Source organism: Marmota monax, unplaced genomic scaffold, assembly GCF_021218885.2.
Source record: "Marmota monax isolate L192 unplaced genomic scaffold, Marmota_monax_Labrador192_F-V1.1 WCK01_AAM20220418_F8-fsc00086, whole genome shotgun sequence".
Taxonomy (NCBI): Eukaryota; Metazoa; Chordata; class Mammalia; order Rodentia; family Sciuridae; genus Marmota; species Marmota monax.
Window position 1 is genome coordinate 4,551,851 of NW_026693086.1, and position 17,826 is coordinate 4,569,676.

Consider the following 17,826-nt stretch of genomic DNA (forward strand, 5'->3'; position numbering starts at 1 on the left):
CCATGGAAGGGAGGTGACGCGTCTTGGTAGCAGACATCCCGTAAGCAAAGCCGGGAGGCCCGCCTGGTGCCTGCACGGGACAGAAAGGCCACCCCGCCGCCTCCTGAGATGAGTGCGCGTCTCGCCAGAGGTTTCCAGGTGGCGATTTTGCAGAACTAGTCGTTGAGAGCTGCCCGCGCTGTCCTTCACCAGGAGCCTCCTGACCACCCTCGGGTGCGCGGCCCTGCGCCTCCGCCCACAGAAGGTGCCTCCCTAGGGACCCGCGGGAGAGCCCACTTTTCTGACAGGTGGCAAATAGCAGCTGCCACCCGCGATTGGATGATTGACGCCTGGTCCCGTGGCCGAGGCGGGCTCCAGCGCTCGCTCCTGTCACTCTGGGGACCTCACCTCGGGATCTAGGCTCAGTCAGAGCTGCTCACCCTGGCAGAGCGGGCATCGCGGGGTCCCAGATCCCAGGCCCAGGGGACCAGGAGCCAAAGCAAGGTGGGCACACCCTGGGGTACAGCCAGCAGCGGCCACCCTCCTGATGCGCTTCTGCAGAAGAGCCCTGTTCAGTCACTCACGACCCCAAAGTCGCTGCCGAGGGCCTACTATGCACCAGGCCCGGGACATGATGGGCAGGCCCTCTGCTGTCCTGGGTCTTCACTTGGAGCGGGGAGGAGGGAGCGAGCGAGGCCATTTCAGGGACAGAAAGGAAATTGAGGAGGGACAGGGAGGGACAGGGGAGCCCGGAGGTGGCCAGGAAATTCCCCAAGACAGAGCCTGGGGCAGTTAGGGGCCTGCAGGAGCGACCAGGGTGGGGAGTGGCTGAGCCAGATGGCCAGAGGTCTCCGAGGCCAGGTCACACACGGGGCTCTGGTTTGGGGCCTTGGGTTTGGGCGGGAGGCAGTTCCCAGCGGGAGTGGCCGTGATGGGAGGAGGCTGTTGGAAGGACTGGGCTGCTCTGGAGGGAGCGGGGCGTGCGCGGGGGCAGGCGGGTGACAGTGCTGAGTGGAAGCAGAGAGACCAATTAGGAGGCGATGGCAGTGTCTCCAGGAGAGATGACGGTGGCCTGCGCTGGGGCAGCCGCATCTTGCGGAAGAGGTCAGATTCGGGGCAGTTTGGAGAGAGCCAGGGCTCGCTGACAGCTGGACGTGAGCGAGAGGCGGAGGGGACCGGGGTCTCTGGAGAGGCTGAGTGGGGAGCTGTTACCAGGTGACGGTCCCGTCTGGGAGAAGCAGATGGAGAGCTCTGTTCGGGGCGTCCCGCTGAGACGCCTCCTAGAGACCCCGGGGGCCAGGGGCCAGGGGGGTGTTGATCTCACGTGACTTGGATGGAGTGACAATGTGGCATGAAAGGAGCCAGGCAAGAGGGGTCCATGCCGCCCCATTCCTTTTATATCACACTCTGGACAACGCAGGGCACCGACCAGGGTGGCAGGACGACAGGTGGTTGCCCAGGACGGGGGGGGGGGGGGGGGAGGCGTGCGGAGGGCAGGAGGGGGCCGTGGGTGACAGGCACGTCCCTTATCCTGCGCATGGAGACTCCTCACGTGGTTCCTGTAACGCGTCCGCCTGCGGTGCTGGACACTCGGTCCCACGACACCCCGAGGCAGGCGCAGCAGGAGGAGAAGGAGCCCAGGAAGCTGGGCGGGCCCTTCAGTGAGGGTCAGTGCCAGCTGAGTGGCCGGGATCATCCCATCAGCCCACGTTCCCTCCTTCCCTGTGCAAAGGCAGCATCTGGAAACTTGCTAGGACAGAGACCCTGGAAACCGTGACCAAGCCCAGTGCGCATCCCCAATGTCCCTCCCCTGAGTGGGACATTTGCCCGTGTAGAGACAGCACTGTGCCCTGGGGAGGCACAGACTTCAAGCCGTGTGAGTGCCCCAACCCCAGCCTTAGGAGGGACATGGCTGAGGCGCGTCCCTTGGAGAGCCCCAGTAGGAAGGGGCCCAGCCGCCCACAGCAGTGACCAGCTCAGACACTCCTGGGGGTCCCCTTCCCTTGGGATCATCCACCAAATGTGCATTAGGCCCGGTCTCGGGTGCTGCTCTCAAGACACCCAGTGAGCCGCTGTGGAGCCCAGGCGCTGTGTCCTGCACGGGCGGTGGCCCCAGGGCTCAGGAAGCCTGCGCAAGGACCCCATCAGAGGCGGTGGAGAAACTGTGAGGGGTTCGCCGAGCAGGCGACTGTGGAAAGTCAGCTCTGGTGGCAACGTGAAGTCAGGCTGCAGCAGCAAGAGACGGGGAGCAGGGAGGCCAATTAGTAGCCTGTTACAGATGTCCCCGCAGGAGGTGACGATGACAAAGACAGTGTCGGCCGTGGCTTTAGGGATGTCCTTTGATTCACAGAGTCCGTAGCACTCTGCACAGAGATGAGGCCGGGCCTTGGGTGACACCCGGCTGAAGGCCCGCCAAGTCCCGCTCACCAGCCCACGATTTCCTTTTCCTGACCCGTGAAGAGGCACGTCCTCACCTTGTCAAACCTTGTGTTTCCAGGACCTCGACGTTGGTGTCAGGAACCTGAAGCTTTATGTCAACGAGAGCCTCATCTTCGAGGGCGTGTTGCAGAAAGGAGACGGGGCGGCGCCGGCTGGTCACACCTTCCCCGTGGACCTGGAGCCCGAGAGGAGCGAGGGCGCCCTGGACGCCACTCGCTGTGACGGAGGCAGAGATGCCTCCCAGGTGGCCGGCAGGGACGGGGACAAGGAGCTCAGCCCCACCGGCTCACAGCCCGCAGAGGCCTTGATGGACGCCAAGTTTTCCCCACGAGGAAATCCATCTGGTGGAAGGGCGAGTCCTCCTGGTGGCACCAGAGGTGACCTGTCCAGGTCGGAGGAGGATCTGAGGGTGTTGGCAGCGCCTGCCCCCACGGGCCACGTGCCCAACGCCCTTCCCTGCCCGCCCCCTCTGGACAGGGAGCCCCCGCCACCCCAGCAGCTGGGAGGCCTCACGGGCAGGGGGTCCTCTGAGCCTCCGGGGAGGACGCCCTGCTGGCTGCGGCCCTCTCCCGTGGGCGAGGCCGGGCAGAAGGCAGCGGGGAAGCCCCGGCCCCTGTGGCTTGGCCCTGGGGAGCCGCTGGGCCAGGAAGGCCGTCCCCCATCCGAGGACACCACTGGGGAGACCCCTAGAGAGCCCGGGGCCAAGGACAAAGGCCCCCAGTGCGACCAAGGGCAGGCGACCAGCGGGACTGCCATCGCCAGGGAGAGGCCCCAGAGGGAGTCACCCAAAGTCTCCAGTGACGACCTGGACTTGTTTGGCCAGCCCCCCACCAGGGGGCGCCCTGCCAGTGGGCGGAGGGGCCCGAGGAAGGAGGCCCCCGGCAGTGGGCACGGGGACGACCAGGCAGCCAGCCGAGGTAAGCCCTGGGGCCGTCCAGCTCGGGGCCACCGTCCTGCACCTCTCGTGGCAGAAGCCACTTAGCTCCCTGGACCTCAGTTTCTCTATCTGCAAAATGAGGGGATTGGTGGCCACCGGTGGCCGCAGTTCCACTGCCTCAGGGTCCAGAGAGGCGGTGCCAGTGAGAGAAGCGGGCGGGCGCTCTGTTGAAGTCATACACATAGGTGTCATTGTCCCCAAGACGCGTCCCTTGGCCTTGTTCTCCAGCATCGCCTGGGTTAGTTCCACCTTTGGACATACTGGCCTCTGGCTCCTTCACCTGGCCCTGGACAGTACCCCCGTGCGCTGCTCGCAGTCGAGGCTGGCCTGGGCCTGGGAGGGACCTCAGGGAGTGGCAGGGACTGCGGTGGCCCGCCCGGGAGGCCCCACAGGGCGCCGCTGGCCCTTTCCTTTTCTCGAGAAGCGGGGCTGAGGAGGAGGCGTACTTCCCACACTGGTGACTGACGGAGAGTGTCCCTAAGCCACTGTGTGTCCCAGGAAAGCGCCATGCGTTGGCCGGGCTCACGGGAAGCGGCTGGGCTCTGCCGCACACCGTCCTGGGGCTCTCAGCGCTGCGCAGCCACCTGGCCCGGCCAGCACTCCACCCCGGAGCCTCCGTGTCTCCATCTGTAAAATGGGCTGAACCCCCCCAGTGCTGCAAGAAGCAAGTGGGATGATGGGTGGCCTCAAAGCAGGGCCACGGGGCCGGCCACAGGGCCACGCCAGCGGCAGCCAGGCTTGGATACGCTCGTGCGTCCTTCCCATCCACCGAGCGTCCCACCTGCCACATCGCGCTCACCCCAGGTGCTTCCCTGCACCAGGTGGGGGCACGCGGAGTCAGGCTGCAGGGGCATGTGTCCCCCAGCTCCTGTACCCGCCACCCACATCCTGGGCAGTCTCCGTTTCCCGTCTTTAGAGGACGCTCGGCCGTACCCACACGCATTCCGGGGGATCCACGGCTTGGCACACGGGGCGCCCCCCAGACAGCAGCAGCTGCGCTCGCCCCTCCCCGCACGCTCAGCCACCTGCCTGCTCTGATTCTGCCTCTGGGTGGCCCGTCGCTCTCTGGGTCACATCAGCATCCCCTGCATCAGTGTTTAGTGGCCCTGAGCCGTCACTCCAGACACCAGAGCAAGTCCCTGGGCTCTGAGCGCCTGCCTGAGCGGAGCTGCCCCTGTGGTCCCTCTCTGGTCCCTCAGACCTCTCTGCGCCCCCTGCGAGCCTGGGGGTCGGGAGCCGAGTGGAAGGGAAGAATCGGGAGCTCTTTGAGCCGGGCTTGGTGCCCACGCCTGTAACTTCAGCAGCTCTGGAGGCTGGGGCAGGAGGATCTCAAGGTCAAGGCCAGCCTCAGCAAGTTAGCAAGGCCCTAAGCGACTTAGTGAGACCCTGTCTCAAAATAAAAAGGGCTGGGGACGTGGCTCGTGGTAGAGCAACCCAGAGTTAAATTCCCAGCATCGAAAAAGAGGGAGAAACCGAGGCAGGTCCCCGGCTCATGCAGTGAGGGAGGGACAGTGTGGGGACGGAGCAGGGAGGGCTGGATCCATGGCCTCTTAGCTGCCAGCCTCTGGCCCAAGCACCTTCCCGGGTGACCTTGAAGCCCCACGTGAGCCCCACTTTTAAGTGTGAGGTTTAAGGTGTGTTCCTGGGTCACAGCTGCTGACCCCAGGTGGAGTGGCCCTGGCGTCCACACTCGGAACCGCTGACTCCCGTGGCCTGTTGCCACAGCCACCGTTGGCCCCCGCCCCAGGAGAGCCAGGCAGCTCTGAGCCTTCCTGGTAGACAGACCACGGGCCCCGGGAGTCCCGAGGAGAAGCGATCCTGTGACCCCACCAGCGCGGGAGACCCCATCTCCCCGGGCCCTCGCTGCTTGGCTCGGTGACACGTGAGCGTTGAGCCCGTGGGACTTGGTGCTTGTTAAGATGCTCGTGTTGGAGGGTTGCCCCGCGACCCAGAGCAGACCCACGCGCCCTCAGGAGACGCGCTGCCCGAGCCCCCCACAGCGCTGGGCTGCCTGAGCCCCCCAGGACTGCAACAGTGCGGCCTCCGTGAGGGAAGCCTGAGAGGCCACGTCCCCAGGCCAGTCCCCAGAGCTCCTTACTGGGATGACATTGGCCTCGGAGGAGCACCCTCGCCAGGCCAGATGGCTGCAGGTGACACGTCCGTCCACCCAGCTTGAGCAGGGCGGGGTGCTATTGGGGGACGTTCAAAGAGCACCTCGCCCCAGGGCAGGAAGGCCACCCCTGGGAACTGGGACCAGGAAGGTGGCAGGAACCTAAGCCCCAGCTCCCTGTGCTCCCAGGGCCGCTGGCCTCTCGGCCTCTCTGTGGCCCGTGTCCTCCCCTTCCCGAGACCGGCTCCCTGCTCTGTCACCAGTGGCCTCACGGCTCTCAGTGACATGTCCCGGCTCTGGTTCCAGCAACCCCAGGGGCTCGGGATCAGGCGTCCACTCCCGTCGGGTCAGCAGGGGCTGAGGCACCACTGGCTGGCATGGACGTGGCCGTCTGGGGTGTCCCTGGTGCGTCTCCATTCCCTGTCTGGGTGGCCATCAGGTGTGTGTGAGTGGCAGTGAGCGAGCGTCTCGTGCTGCCCTCGACCCTCATCCATCCAAGTGCTGAGCTGGGCAGCTCCTGTCAGACGTCCCTCCCAACCTGTGTCCCTGCAGGCGGAGGGGGACACGGCCTGGGGCGGGGTCTGGTAGCTGGCGTCTCCCAGTGGCCCAGGAGAGAGTCCCCACTCCTCTGCTTCTGTATCCAGCATGTGCGACTCAGGACGAGGGTGGGGGACGGGCTGTGAGCAGGGTCTCTGCGTCACTTGGACCCAGTGCCCTCGGGCGCCGTCTCCCTGGTGTGCTCGCAGCCAGCCAGGCCGTTCCTCCCGGTCACGGAGATGGGTCACTTGAAGCCGAGTCCCCACGGTCCACACGGACTCCTGCAGATGTCCAGCCTCGCTGCTGGAGGGGACAGGCCTCCGCCCAGGCTCTCCCCCGCAGATGAGGGAGGGGAGGAGGCGGGAGCTGGGGGGCGGCAGAGGAGGGCACCCTCGGCCTCCAGGCCTGCTCCAGGGACTGGGGCAGGGACAGGCGGCCACCTCCCAGGCTCTTCCGGGCACTGGGGCTGAGCTAAGCCCAGTGCATCCCTGGAGCAAGGGGGAGCCACAGAGAGGGCCTGTCCCAGGAGGGGACGGGAAGGGCAGCCAGGGCTCTGGGGGAAGGGCAGTCCTGGCAGAGGGCACAGCAAGGGCAAAGGCCCGGAGGCAGAAGGGGACTCGCTGGGCAGAGGGCGGCCTGGCCGCAGGGGACTGGGAGGGACGGGGCTGGTGGGTCCTGCTGGGCACAGTCCAACCTGTGGGCACTGAGGGTAGCTCGTCTTCCTTCTCGGCGTAGGACACACAGTGCCCATTAGAGGGGTGGATGGCAGCTCCGTGGAAACTGAAGACACAGTGTGGACAGGGCTGGGCCTGCCGAGCGGTCACCAGAGCTGGACGACGTTGGCGGAGGAGGGAGCCGGACCTGGAGGTATGAGGTAGAGCTGCGCCTCTGTGGGCCCAGGGGCTGGGACAGGAGGCGGCACCAGGGGAGGACCAGGGAGCTGGGACCTGGCCTGGGGACACTCCCAGTAGGATGTGGCAGGTGGCCCTGGTGTGATGGAGGAGCTGGCAGCTAGAGAGTGGTGTGTCTCTACAGTGGAGGAGGGAATGTCAGACGAAAGAGGTTTGCCTAGGGTATTAGGCATGAGACGAAGACTGAGGAAAGGCCCGGAGTCATAGTCCCCTGGAGAAGGCTGTGAGTTCTGGGAACGGTGGGTTCCCATTGATACAAAGGACAGAAGGCTGCCAGAGGCACAGCTTCAGGCACGGCTTGATCCAGGAGCTCAGCTGTCATCCTGTCCTCCTCCCCACCCCTCACCTCATGCTCCCTGTGTCATTCCCTCCTCAGGCAGGTTCTCTGCCATGTAGCAAAATGGTCCCTGGCAACTCCTCCCCCACCAGCCTCCTGTGGCCAGTTCAAAGACAGCCCATCTTTGAGTTCTGCTGGAAAGGGGATGCGGTCAGGATCCACTCAGTCTGGGTGGCCTGAAGGTGGGGGACTCTCCAAAGGACAATCAGAAGTTGTTTCCAGAAGAAAGGGGAGGCTGCTGGGGCTGGCCAAACAGCAGCAAAGAGGACCAGATGGCCGGGGGCAGAGGGACAGTGGGCCAGGCCTGGAGGGAGGGCTCAGGCGCTGCCCTCGTCCTGTGTCACAGTGAGACGGGCTGCCTGAGTCTAGAAGGAGGAGACAACTGACCGCAGCACCCCTCGGAGGCGGGGCCCGGGGCCCAGGGCACAGGAAAGGGGAGAGGCCACGTCAGTGTCACTGGATGCTGTTTTCTCAGAGTGACACCTGGAGAAAATGGTGGTTGGCTGCTGCAGGGCTCTGAGGACCGGCCACTGCTTGAGGCAGGTGTCAGGGCCTTGATCTGTCAGCACGCCCTGAGAGGGCTGCCGGTGTCCTCGACGTGCTCAGGACACAGGCGATAGCCACGTGTGGCAGCCGAGCCCTTGTGACACACGTTTGTCGGCTTGTTTACTTTTTTTAGTTTTTGGTACCAGGGGTTGAACCCAGGGTGCTTAACCACCAAGCCCCACCCCAGCCATTTTTATATTTTATTTAGAGTCAGGCCTCACTGAGTTGCTTAGAGTCTCACTGAGTTGCCCAGGCTGGCCTCGAACTCGTGACCTTCCTGTCTCAGCCTCCTGAGCCTTGGGATTGCAGGAGTGCCCACCATCACCACTTTGTCCACTTTGTAGAACAGCATTGTTTTCTGCTTCTAAAAGTAATACAAGGGCTTAGAAGATGAAGGTGCAGAGAAGAAAACAGACGTCCTTCCCACTCACCCCCAGAAGCGCTCACTGCTAACACCGGAGCGCATTGCCCTTGCCCAGTCACGTCTAAACTGCGTGTCCAGCTTTTCCCCATTGATTGTTCATTATGAGCTTTGGGGACACTGTTGGAGTCCCATGGCTACGCAGCCTCAAATACAATCCCCCGCCCCTGAGGGCCAACTCAGACCCCCAGACAGCAGCGTCCCCCAGTCTTGAGAGCTCATCAAGGGGGCCGCTCTGGCAGAGTTCCTAAGGTGCCCAGTCTCCCTGTGCCGGCTCCCCGTCACTGTGACAGAATGCCTGAGGTGAGCAACTACAAGGAAGAAAGGTTTCTCGGGGCTCACGTTCTGGAGGCTTTCCTGTCTTTGCTTGGCACTGCTGCCTTGGGCCCCCCTGGTGGAGGAAGCTGTCACCTCCTGGTGGCAGGGAGCAGACAGAGGAAGGAGGGGCTGGGGTGCTAAGGACTCTCCAGGGCGACCCTGTGACCTGGCTTCCTCCACAGACCCCGCCCCAGGAGGTTCCACCACCTCCCAGGAGCCCCGTGGGCCGGGGACCAAGCCTCCAACTCACGGGTCTTCAGAGGACATTGAGGACCCAAGTACACCCTTCCCTGATTGGTGTGACAGTCACGCCAATCAAGGTATGGGGGCGGGGCTTCTAGACTCGGGTGATGGAGGACAGTGTTGTGCAGACCCAGCGTCCGACGGACGGTCCCAGGTTCTGTGCACGGGTGGCCTTGCTCTGTGTTGGCGCCGTGGCACCGAGTGCAGGATGGTGACACCTGAGCTGTCCCTGCAGGCCGAGGCCACGCTGAGTCAGTCTCTGAGGTCCCCCCTCCCGTGTCCTCTCTTACAGAAGACACGCGGGCCGCCCGGGCGCGCTGGCGCAGCGAGCAGGACCTCTCTCTGCGCGCGTCCTGGGACTCCCTCGGTGCCTTCGACCGCTCCCACCGCGGCCGCATCTCCAACCTGGACGTCCAGGGCGACGTCCTGGACGAGTTCCTGCAGCAGCAGAGGAGTGGCCGCCTCGGGGACCAGCCGCCCCCCTGGAGGGAGGAGGAGCCGGGGCCCCCCAGGGGGCAGGGCGACTGCTCTGTCGACACCGAGGGCGACGGTGACTTCAAGATCCCCGTGTTGCCTTACGGACAGCACCTGGTCATCGACATCAAGTCCACCTGGGGGGACAGACACTACGTGGGCCTCAACGGGATCGAGATCTTCAGCGCCCAGGGCGAGCCCGTGCAGGTCCTGAGCATCAGGGCCGAGCCCCCCGACATCAACGTCCTCCCGGCCTACGGGAAGGACCCCCGCGTGGTGGCCAACCTCATCGACGGCGTGAACCGGACCCAGGATGACATGCACGTCTGGCTGGCCCCCTTCACGCCCGGCAAGCCCCACGCCATCTCCCTGGACTTCGCCCAGCCCTGCCACGTGGCGCTGATCCGGGTCTGGAACTACAACAAGTCCCGGATCCACTCCTTCCGCGGCGTGAAGGACGTGGTGATGTGGCTGGACGCCCGGTGCATCTTCGACGGAGAGATCGCCAAGGCCTCGGGGACGCTGACGGGAGGTACAGTGTGTCTGTTGGAACGTTCTGGAAGCCCTCGGCCGCAGGGCCCACACACGCCGGGGGTGGCAGAGGTGGCCGAGCAGAAGGGACGAGGGCTTCGGGGTCCGGCTGGGTGGGCGAGCTGACCCTGTCTTCCATGACGCCTGTAGCCCCGGAGCACTTTGGGGACACCATCTTATTCACCACTGACGACGACATCCTGGAGGCCATCTTCTGCTCCGACGAGACGTTCGAGGTGGACGTGGAGGCCCCGGGCAGCCTGCAGCTGGAGGAGGCGCCGGGGAGGCCCAGCACGGCCGACGGCGAGGGCCACGAGCGCCCCTTCACCCAGGCCGGCTCCTGCGCGGACGACCAGGTGCGGCGGCAAGAATCAGGACGGTGTCCTCGAGCTGCCCGGGGCTGCTGGGACAGTCCCCATTTTCCACTTCATTTTTTGTCCTTTATGTCATCTTTCATTCCTTAATTACTATTTTTTTAATTTCCTTTAACTGAAGTGGAGCAAGTCCCCAGGTTTTAATCAAAGCAGGAGGAACAGGCTGTCGTGTGGGTGACTCAGAGGCGGGCAGTGCGGGGACTCCTGCTGGGCTCTGGGTCTGGATCACTCGTGGCTGTTTGGGTGGAAGGACAGGGAAGGCCTTTCACAGTGACCTCACCATTGCCGTAGCGGGTGGCCCAGCTGGGGCATCTGGGGTACCTGGGGCACCGTCAGGGTCCAGGTGGGTGCGGTGAGCAGATGCCCACCCACGAGGACCCTCGGGAAGACCTGCTCGTGTCCCATGGGTGAAGTGAGACTCCGGCGGGTGAAGTGACTTCCTTGGGGACAGAAGCGCACAGTGACAGGGAATCGGGGCTGGGGCTGGAGCGGGTCACTCCCAACCTTGTGTTTTTCATCCATAAACTAATTTTTTAAAAAATAAAAGATAAGCTTCATAGCAAGGGTCAGCCAAGTCAGGAGAGGAGACCCCTCTGGCCCTCTGAGGGTGTCCTTGCAAACATGGAGGGGACCTGGTTGAGGAGGAGGGGACGCAGATGCCACCGGGGGAAGGAGGGAGGTCACAGCCAGGCCTGGCTGCAGGCCTGGGTGGGGAGGGGGCTGCACGCTGAGGGCTGGCACTGGGGACCCCTCCCGGCTTCTGAGGAAAGCAGCTGCCACTCCTCCCAGGTGACATTTGCTCTTTCTTCTCATTTTTTTTCAAGAGAAGCAAAAATCTGAATTTTATGTCAAGTCTCCTAATTTAAAAAAATGGCAGCCCTGAGCTCCGAGGGCTGGGGACAGCTCAGTTGGCAGAGCGCCTGCCTCACGGCCCCGGGCCCTGGGTTCAGTCCCCGCACCATGGGGGGGCGATAAAAAGGCAACTATTTCAACCTTTCCGTGGGCCACCAAAGCGTGAGGTGACCTTGAGCCATGGCCTCCAGCTGGGAGTGACCTTGAGGGCTTCCAGACAGTTCGAGGCTCTCAGGGGCTGCGGGTGGACCCCCCAGCGAGGGCCGCAGGGCTCATCTTGCTGGTGACAGTGACTCTGCCTGCTTTGCACCTGCTGTCCCCATGATGAAGCAGTGGAGGCCCTTTGGCCCCAACTTTCCCAGGGAAACAGGGGGCCCAGGTCCCCCAGAGGCCCGGGGAGCCACGCAGTGGCCTGCTTGGACCTTCAGGGGCCTCTCTGAGCTGCGGGTCCTTCCCCCTTCCTGCCCCTCCGTCCACCCTCGGGATGAGCCTGTGGGTCACTCTCTGCTCAGCAGGTCTGGACACCTAGGGGGCACCTGCTGCTGGCCAGGACCAGTCCTGGTCACCGTCCCGCTAACCACGGCTTACAGGGCGGCCTCCCAGGGCCCAGGGTGCGCAGTGCGCTCTGGGAAAAGCCATGGGCTGTGTGGAGGCCACTGAGACTGACCCGTCCCCCTGCTTCTTCCCGACGGCCATGCAGGTCCCAGGGCCAGAGCTGACGCCCAGCCCCCCGGTCACCCCTGTCGCCGAGGTCAGCACGCCAGAGCCTGGCATCTACCACGGGATCTGTGAGTACCCTGCGGGGCAGGCGGGGCGGCCACCTGGGACAGGGCTCCCCGGGGTCCTCAGGCAGGTGGCACCCTGCGGAGACGCCAGGCCAGTGGGTCAGGGCTGAACCCCAGGCTCAGCTCAGAGCAGGCCCGGTCCCCTCCCCGCGGCTTCTGAGGGGCCTGTTTGCATTCGCCGTGACCCTCCGTGTGCCAGGGGCTCTGACCCGAGGCTGCGGTGGGCGCCCAGCTCGGGTGAGGCGGGACCTGGGGCCCCGGTTCAGTGGCTGAGCCTCCCCCCCACGCTGCAGAGCTGGCGGTTGGCAGCCCTTGTCCCCGCTCCGGGAGGGACAGCAGAAACAGCCCAGGGCCGGGTCCTCTCACTCCTCAGGGCCGGAAATCCAGGTCCTGGGTGACTCTCCAGGTTGGTAAGTGTTGACACATTTTGTGACGTTTGGAGACACCGCGTGAGCGGCAGAAAACATGCCGAACGGCCCGCCCGCCCGCGGCCAGCCGGTGACCTCTGAGCGAATCCCATCTGGCTTCCCAGATCCCCTCCCTGTCCCCCTCCAGCCAGGCCCTCTCTCAGTCCACGTCAGCGCCTCGGCCACCCGGAGTCTTCAGGCTGAGGTCGCAGCCAGCTGTGACCTCCCCTCCCCACTGTCAGCAGGCACTGGCCAAGCTCCGGGCTGCCTGCTCTTCCTTGGCCCCTCTACGTGTCACTTGCTTCCAGTTTATGTCCTGAAGATAGGAGCTGTGACACTGTGCCCGCCCCCACCCTCGTCTCAGGATGCAGCCAGCCCCCGGGCTCTGGCCTCTGCCCTCTGCCCCTCCGGAGGGCTCTCCTGGCCCTGGCCTGGGCCCTTCCCTCTGCCAGCCAGCTGCAGCCCAGCTGTCCTCAGGGGTCCCCAGAGGGATGCCCCCAGGTGGAGGCCGTGGGGGCTGCCCGTGGACCTCAGCTGGCGCAGGCCGGGGCCGGACAGGCGGGGGGGTGGGGGCAGGCCAGGCCCGAGCTGCTCCTTGGGGGCTCCGGAGCTGGAGCTGACCCAGGTGACTGGGGGCCAGGTGTCCACATCCTGCCCCTCAAGTCCTTGGACAGGGCTGTCCTGGGGAGGGACGTGGCTCTTGCAGACTCAGGGGCTGGCAGCCCTGGCCCTCCCTGCTCCTCAGTCCCAGGCTGGGAGGGGCATCGGTGTCACCCTGGGTCCTTAAACACCGGCTGCAGCCCCATGTCCTGCTGAGGTCTCCCCCACTGTCCTGAGAAAGCCCTCCTCCCGCCCCAGGGTGGAAGTCACCTCCTGGCAGAGGACGGGTGTTAGGATGACCTGTAGGAAACACGCAGGAGCCTCCCAGACACTAACACAGCAGGGTCAAAGGTCACAGCGCAGGACCGGCCACGTTTTTACGCACTACTGTCCCACAGTTGGAATGCAACATTGGACGCTGTCATTGACAGGATCATCCCACGATAAACTGCTAAGGAATGAACCCAACAGGAGACGTGCAGGCCACTGTGATGACAGTTGCCAAAGTCTCCAGCCCCTAAAATGCTGAGCCACTCTCAAGGACTTTAGAGTAATGGACCCGAGTTTTAAAAGCCAACCTAACGTCAGGCAGGAGCCTGGCTTGAGACCCCATTCCATCTCTCCCAGGCACTGTGCCAGGGCTTCTGCTTCATCCCTCTGCCCGCCCCTCAGCTCTTCCTATCCATCCCCATTTTCCAGATTCGATCAGGCAACCAAGGCACAGAGAGGTTGAGTAACCCACTCAAGGTCACACAGAATGTCCCACCGCACTGTCACATTACCTCACAGTTTTGTCAGGCCACCTCACATCAGAGGTTCCACAAAGTCAACATCCCCTGTGAAGCTGGGAAATCCCACAAGACAGCAGTCATTTCTTAGTTTGGTCTCCCAGCATTGGTCCCAATTCTTTTTTTTTTTTTTTTTTTCTTTTTACCAACAATAGAAACTGAATTCAAGCTGAGTTCAGCAAAAATGGGAATTTAGTGGTTTATGCAACTAAAAGGTTAGGGGTCACTAGCTTCCTGAGAAGTGGATCAGGACAAAGGATGGTACCATCAAGACTCGGTGGCCCTCTGGCTCTTGGCCTGTTTCCTGCCCCGTCCTACGTTCAGACTGTCCCCGTGGGGACTCCTGGGCGCTGGCCTCTTAGCCACCTTCCACCCAGCAATCCCAGGCGCGAGGGGCCTGCTGCTTCCCAACGGCCCACAGCCTCCCAGAGTTAAGCCTCTGGGTCCAGCTGGTCACGTGCCCACCCATAAGCCAATCACGTGGCTCGCCATGGGGAGGGAGGGGTGGGCGAGGAGGGCAGGGATTGGCCAGGCTCGGCCCACAGCCCCGCCCCGAGCCGCCCAGGCAGCAGGGACTGAGCTCTGCAGGGCTCCCTGGGGGAGACCAGGGGGTGGCCTAGGCGGAGGAGGAAGGAGGGCAGGGGTGCTGGCCAGGCTGAGCAGCCACTGTCCCCTTCCTCTGCTGGTGTCTCTGAACGCGGCTCCTGGCCTTTCCCGGAGATGGCAGAGCAGTACCGTGGGCGGAGCCCGGCAGAGCTCAGAGACCTTGGTGGCCAGGACAGTGGGGTTCCTCTGCCTCTGTCCTCGCGGGAAGGCCGCTGGCCGCATACCTGGGCATTTGCGACGAGGCCCGGGACCTCTGAACTCCTCTCTGAGGCTCTGGTGTCCCCGCCGGCGCCTGAACCCTCAGCCGGCCTTGCCCGTCTGTGCAAACGGCGCGCACTTTAATAAAGGGGCCCAGGGGACGTATCGGGTTGGTAAATAGGGCCAAATCCTATTAATGGTTTGAAAGGGAATGTGTGACTTGCTAATTTGCAATCGACACTAATTTTGGAAGTTTGGCAAATATCAGCAGCAGCAGAGAGGGTTGAAACACGGGAGAGAAAAGCAAAATTAATTTCCATTTGTATAAATACCAATTGATACACCGAGGAAGATGGATGAGGAGTGGGGCTCTGCGCTCAGAAGCAGAGCTGCGGTGGCCAGAGCAGCCTGGGCGGAGCGCACCGTGGGCGCCTGGCCAGCAGGACGCAGCAGGAAGGCCGGCCAGGCTCTGGGGTCTCGCAGGGGGAGGCGCTGTTCCTCCCCAGATGTCCCTCTCGTCCAGAGCCACCCCTCTCTGTCCCAGCCTTCTTCATGGGGACCAGAGGTTGCTTGCCCTCCCTTCCGCCCCAGGCCCTGGAGAGTGCTGGGCTCGGTCTGCCGCACAGAGGCCACCCAGCCCAGGACGTCCTCGGCACCAGCCTCCTCCCCGCTGGTCTCCCGGCCAGGCCCACAGGACAGCTTTCTAAGATGCCAGGCAGACCCGTCACCCGCCCTTGCCTTAAGTGTGACCCCCCGGAGCCCCGTACCTAGGCCAGGGACATCCTCGTCCTCCTCCGCTCACCCCTGGCTGCCTGCTTCCAGTTGTGGGGCCTCTTTGTCCTCCTCTCAGCCTAGAATGTTCCAGAAATGCAAAAACACAGCAGATCTCCTCCTCCACACCAGGCGTCAGCCCCAGGCCTCCTTCCTGACCACCCTACCGTCTCTCCCTCCTGGTGACCCCGCTGCCCTTGCTGTGCATTTGTTTATTTGTTAGGTGTTGACTGTCTTTGCCAGAGTGAAAGCCCCTCTGCGACCTCGCTGGTGTGAGTGAGTCCCTGCCCAAACCAGGACCTGGTTCATAGTCGATGATCAATAAATATTTATTTACTTTTCACTCTGAATTTAGTGAGACCCGGGAGTTTTACGTGGCCTCATTTGCTAGCAGACAGATACTGAATACCTACTTTTCAATCGATCTTGAGGTTTTTTTTTTAATAAATCTTTATTGAGCATGTATTTGTCAGGCACTGTTCTAGGCTCTGCGGATACAGCAATGAGCAAAACCAAGTCCTGGCCCCAGGGGGCCTCTGTTTGAATTGGGAAGACTAGTGGGAATGAGCTCGTGAGTAAACATAGCTTATGCTGCAGGCAGTGTTATCACCAAGACCCTCAGAGTGAGGGTGTAGAGAGTGACATGGTTCAGGAAAGGCCTCTCAGAAGGTGACCTTGGAACATAGACCGAGAAGAGTCTGTCAACTTTTGCTGTGGAACAGACAAACCCGAAATCTAGTCGCTTAACACAGCCACCGTCTGTCTGGTCTGACTTGCTCCTGATTCTGTGGCCTTCCTGGGCCATCGTCCTCAGCCGACCACCCAGCACAGGACCAGCAGCTGAGTGGGCCGGGCTGACTCCCCTGGGCCCAGCTGGTGGCCAGCGAGACAGTGACTGGGCTGGCCTGGCCCTCTACAGGGCAGGCTCAAGGACCTGGGGACAGAGAGCCCGTGCCCCAGCCCCTGTCAGTCCTGCCTGATGGCCAGCAGGTCCCACCGCCTGGACGCAGGGGGCAGCAGGCTCTGCAGAGCCACATGCAAAGGGGCGGGGACGGGGGCAGAGGAATGGTCGCCTCTCGCTCCACAGCAGGGTGAGAACTGACGTGCCGGGTGCCGGGCTGGCCGCAGGTGGCCCCGAGGAAATGAGGGGACCTTGGCACCTTGGGGCAGAAGAGTCTGAGGGCTGAGTCACAGAAGCCGTGCTGCGGAACAGCAGGGCCTGGGGAGCACCCCAGGCTGAGGGAGGCTGGGCACAGCCTGGCCACGGGGCGCCGTGTTCTCCCGGGCGTCCAGTCCCTCCTCTGAGCAGGTCCGTACCAGGGCGTGACCAAGAGCTTCCTCGGGAGCTTTCTGGGCAAGCCAGTGAGTCACCTGTGCTGTGCCGCCCCAGGGCCAGGGCACGTCTGACGGTCTCTGATGGGAGTCGGGGTGGGACAGGGCAAGAGGGTAGCGGTGTCACCAGAGGTCACTTCCTTTATCCCGAAGCCGCGCGGATCCTTCGAGTGGCCAATTTGCATAAAATGTCAATTTCCCTAAGTCACTGCCTCTCTGGGACACGATCCTGTGGTCCAGAAAGACCCCTGGCAGCCAGATGGATATGTACCAAGTGATCTCGAGACCCCAGGGGCCCACCAGGGCTTGGAAGAGGAGCGCACAGTATGGCAGGCCAGTGGGGAAGGCCTGGCTTGGCCCAAGATGGCAAAAGGAAGTGGGCTGGAACCTGAGGGGTGAGCACAAGTTACCTGGGCCATGTGTGTTCCAAGGCCAGGAGCAGCATGTGCAAAGGCCCTGAGGTGGAAGAGGGGACTAGGAGTATGGGCTACCGGGAGGCCCCTGGCTCACAAAGAAGCCCCACGGGGAAAGCCGGTGGACCAAACAGCATGGGCAGCCGCACACCTTTCCTGGGCCCAAGGAAAGGACGGGGCCCATCTGGCTCAATATGGCCACCTGAGGCCCTTCCTCAGAGCCTCATCTCCACCCTTGACCCTCCCCCAGAGCCTCAGGCGTTGATGGCCACTCTTCTCCCTGTTGCAGGCCTTCGGCTGAATTTCACGGCCTCCTGGGGGGACCCGCACTACCTGGGGCTCACCGGCCTGGAGGTGGTGGGCAAGGACGGCCAAGCTCTGCCCATCCTCCTGCGCCAGGTCTCCGCCTCCCCCAGGGACCTGAATGACCTCCCTGAGTACACGGAGGACTCGCGCACCCTGGACAAGTAAGTGCCTCCAGGGGCCCCCCAACTTGAGTCAGCAGGCGTCCCGGAGCCTGTTCTGCATGTTAGACTTCAGACATCGCCTAGCGTCCCCATGTCACCTCCCCAGAGCCACCCTGCCTCTGGGGTCCTGTGCTTGCAGGAAAACTGGGGCTCAGAAAGGGAGGGGACGCTCCCAGGGCCGCACAGCTGGGAGGGGTGGGCAGGACGGGAGCCGGGGCTGCCTGCGGACCTGCCGGGTCCATGTCTCAGGCAGCTGCTTAGTGCACCCCCAGGCCCGGGGCGCAGGCTCCCCACCTCCCCACCTCCCGGGGGCCACAGGCTCCCCGCCTCCCCGGGGGCCGGAGGTGGTGACTGGGGCCTGGGAAGACGCCACGGGCCGCCGCAGCCCCACTTGGCCCGACACGCGTCAGACTGCATGGGCCAGGGCAGGGCAGGCCCAGGAGGGACCAG

General features: G+C 63.5%; 1 protein-coding gene across 3 annotated transcripts in view; it reads left to right on the forward strand.

The window, feature by feature from the left end:
* Positions 1 to 17,826, forward strand: part of Katnip (katanin interacting protein) — a 143,049-nt gene that overhangs the window by 112,517 nt on the left and 12,706 nt on the right. For all 3 annotated transcript variants that reach the window (XM_046454569.2, XM_046454568.2, XM_046454571.2), the window contains 6 exons: positions 2,477 to 3,335; positions 6,738 to 6,869; positions 9,071 to 9,784; positions 9,934 to 10,139; positions 11,710 to 11,797; positions 17,199 to 17,376. In XM_046454569.2, coding sequence (XP_046310525.1) covers positions 2,477 to 3,335; positions 6,738 to 6,869; positions 9,071 to 9,784; positions 9,934 to 10,139; positions 11,710 to 11,797; positions 17,199 to 17,376 — 2,177 coding nt within the window. The remainder of the gene's footprint in view (positions 1 to 2,476; positions 3,336 to 6,737; positions 6,870 to 9,070; positions 9,785 to 9,933; positions 10,140 to 11,709; positions 11,798 to 17,198; positions 17,377 to 17,826) is intronic.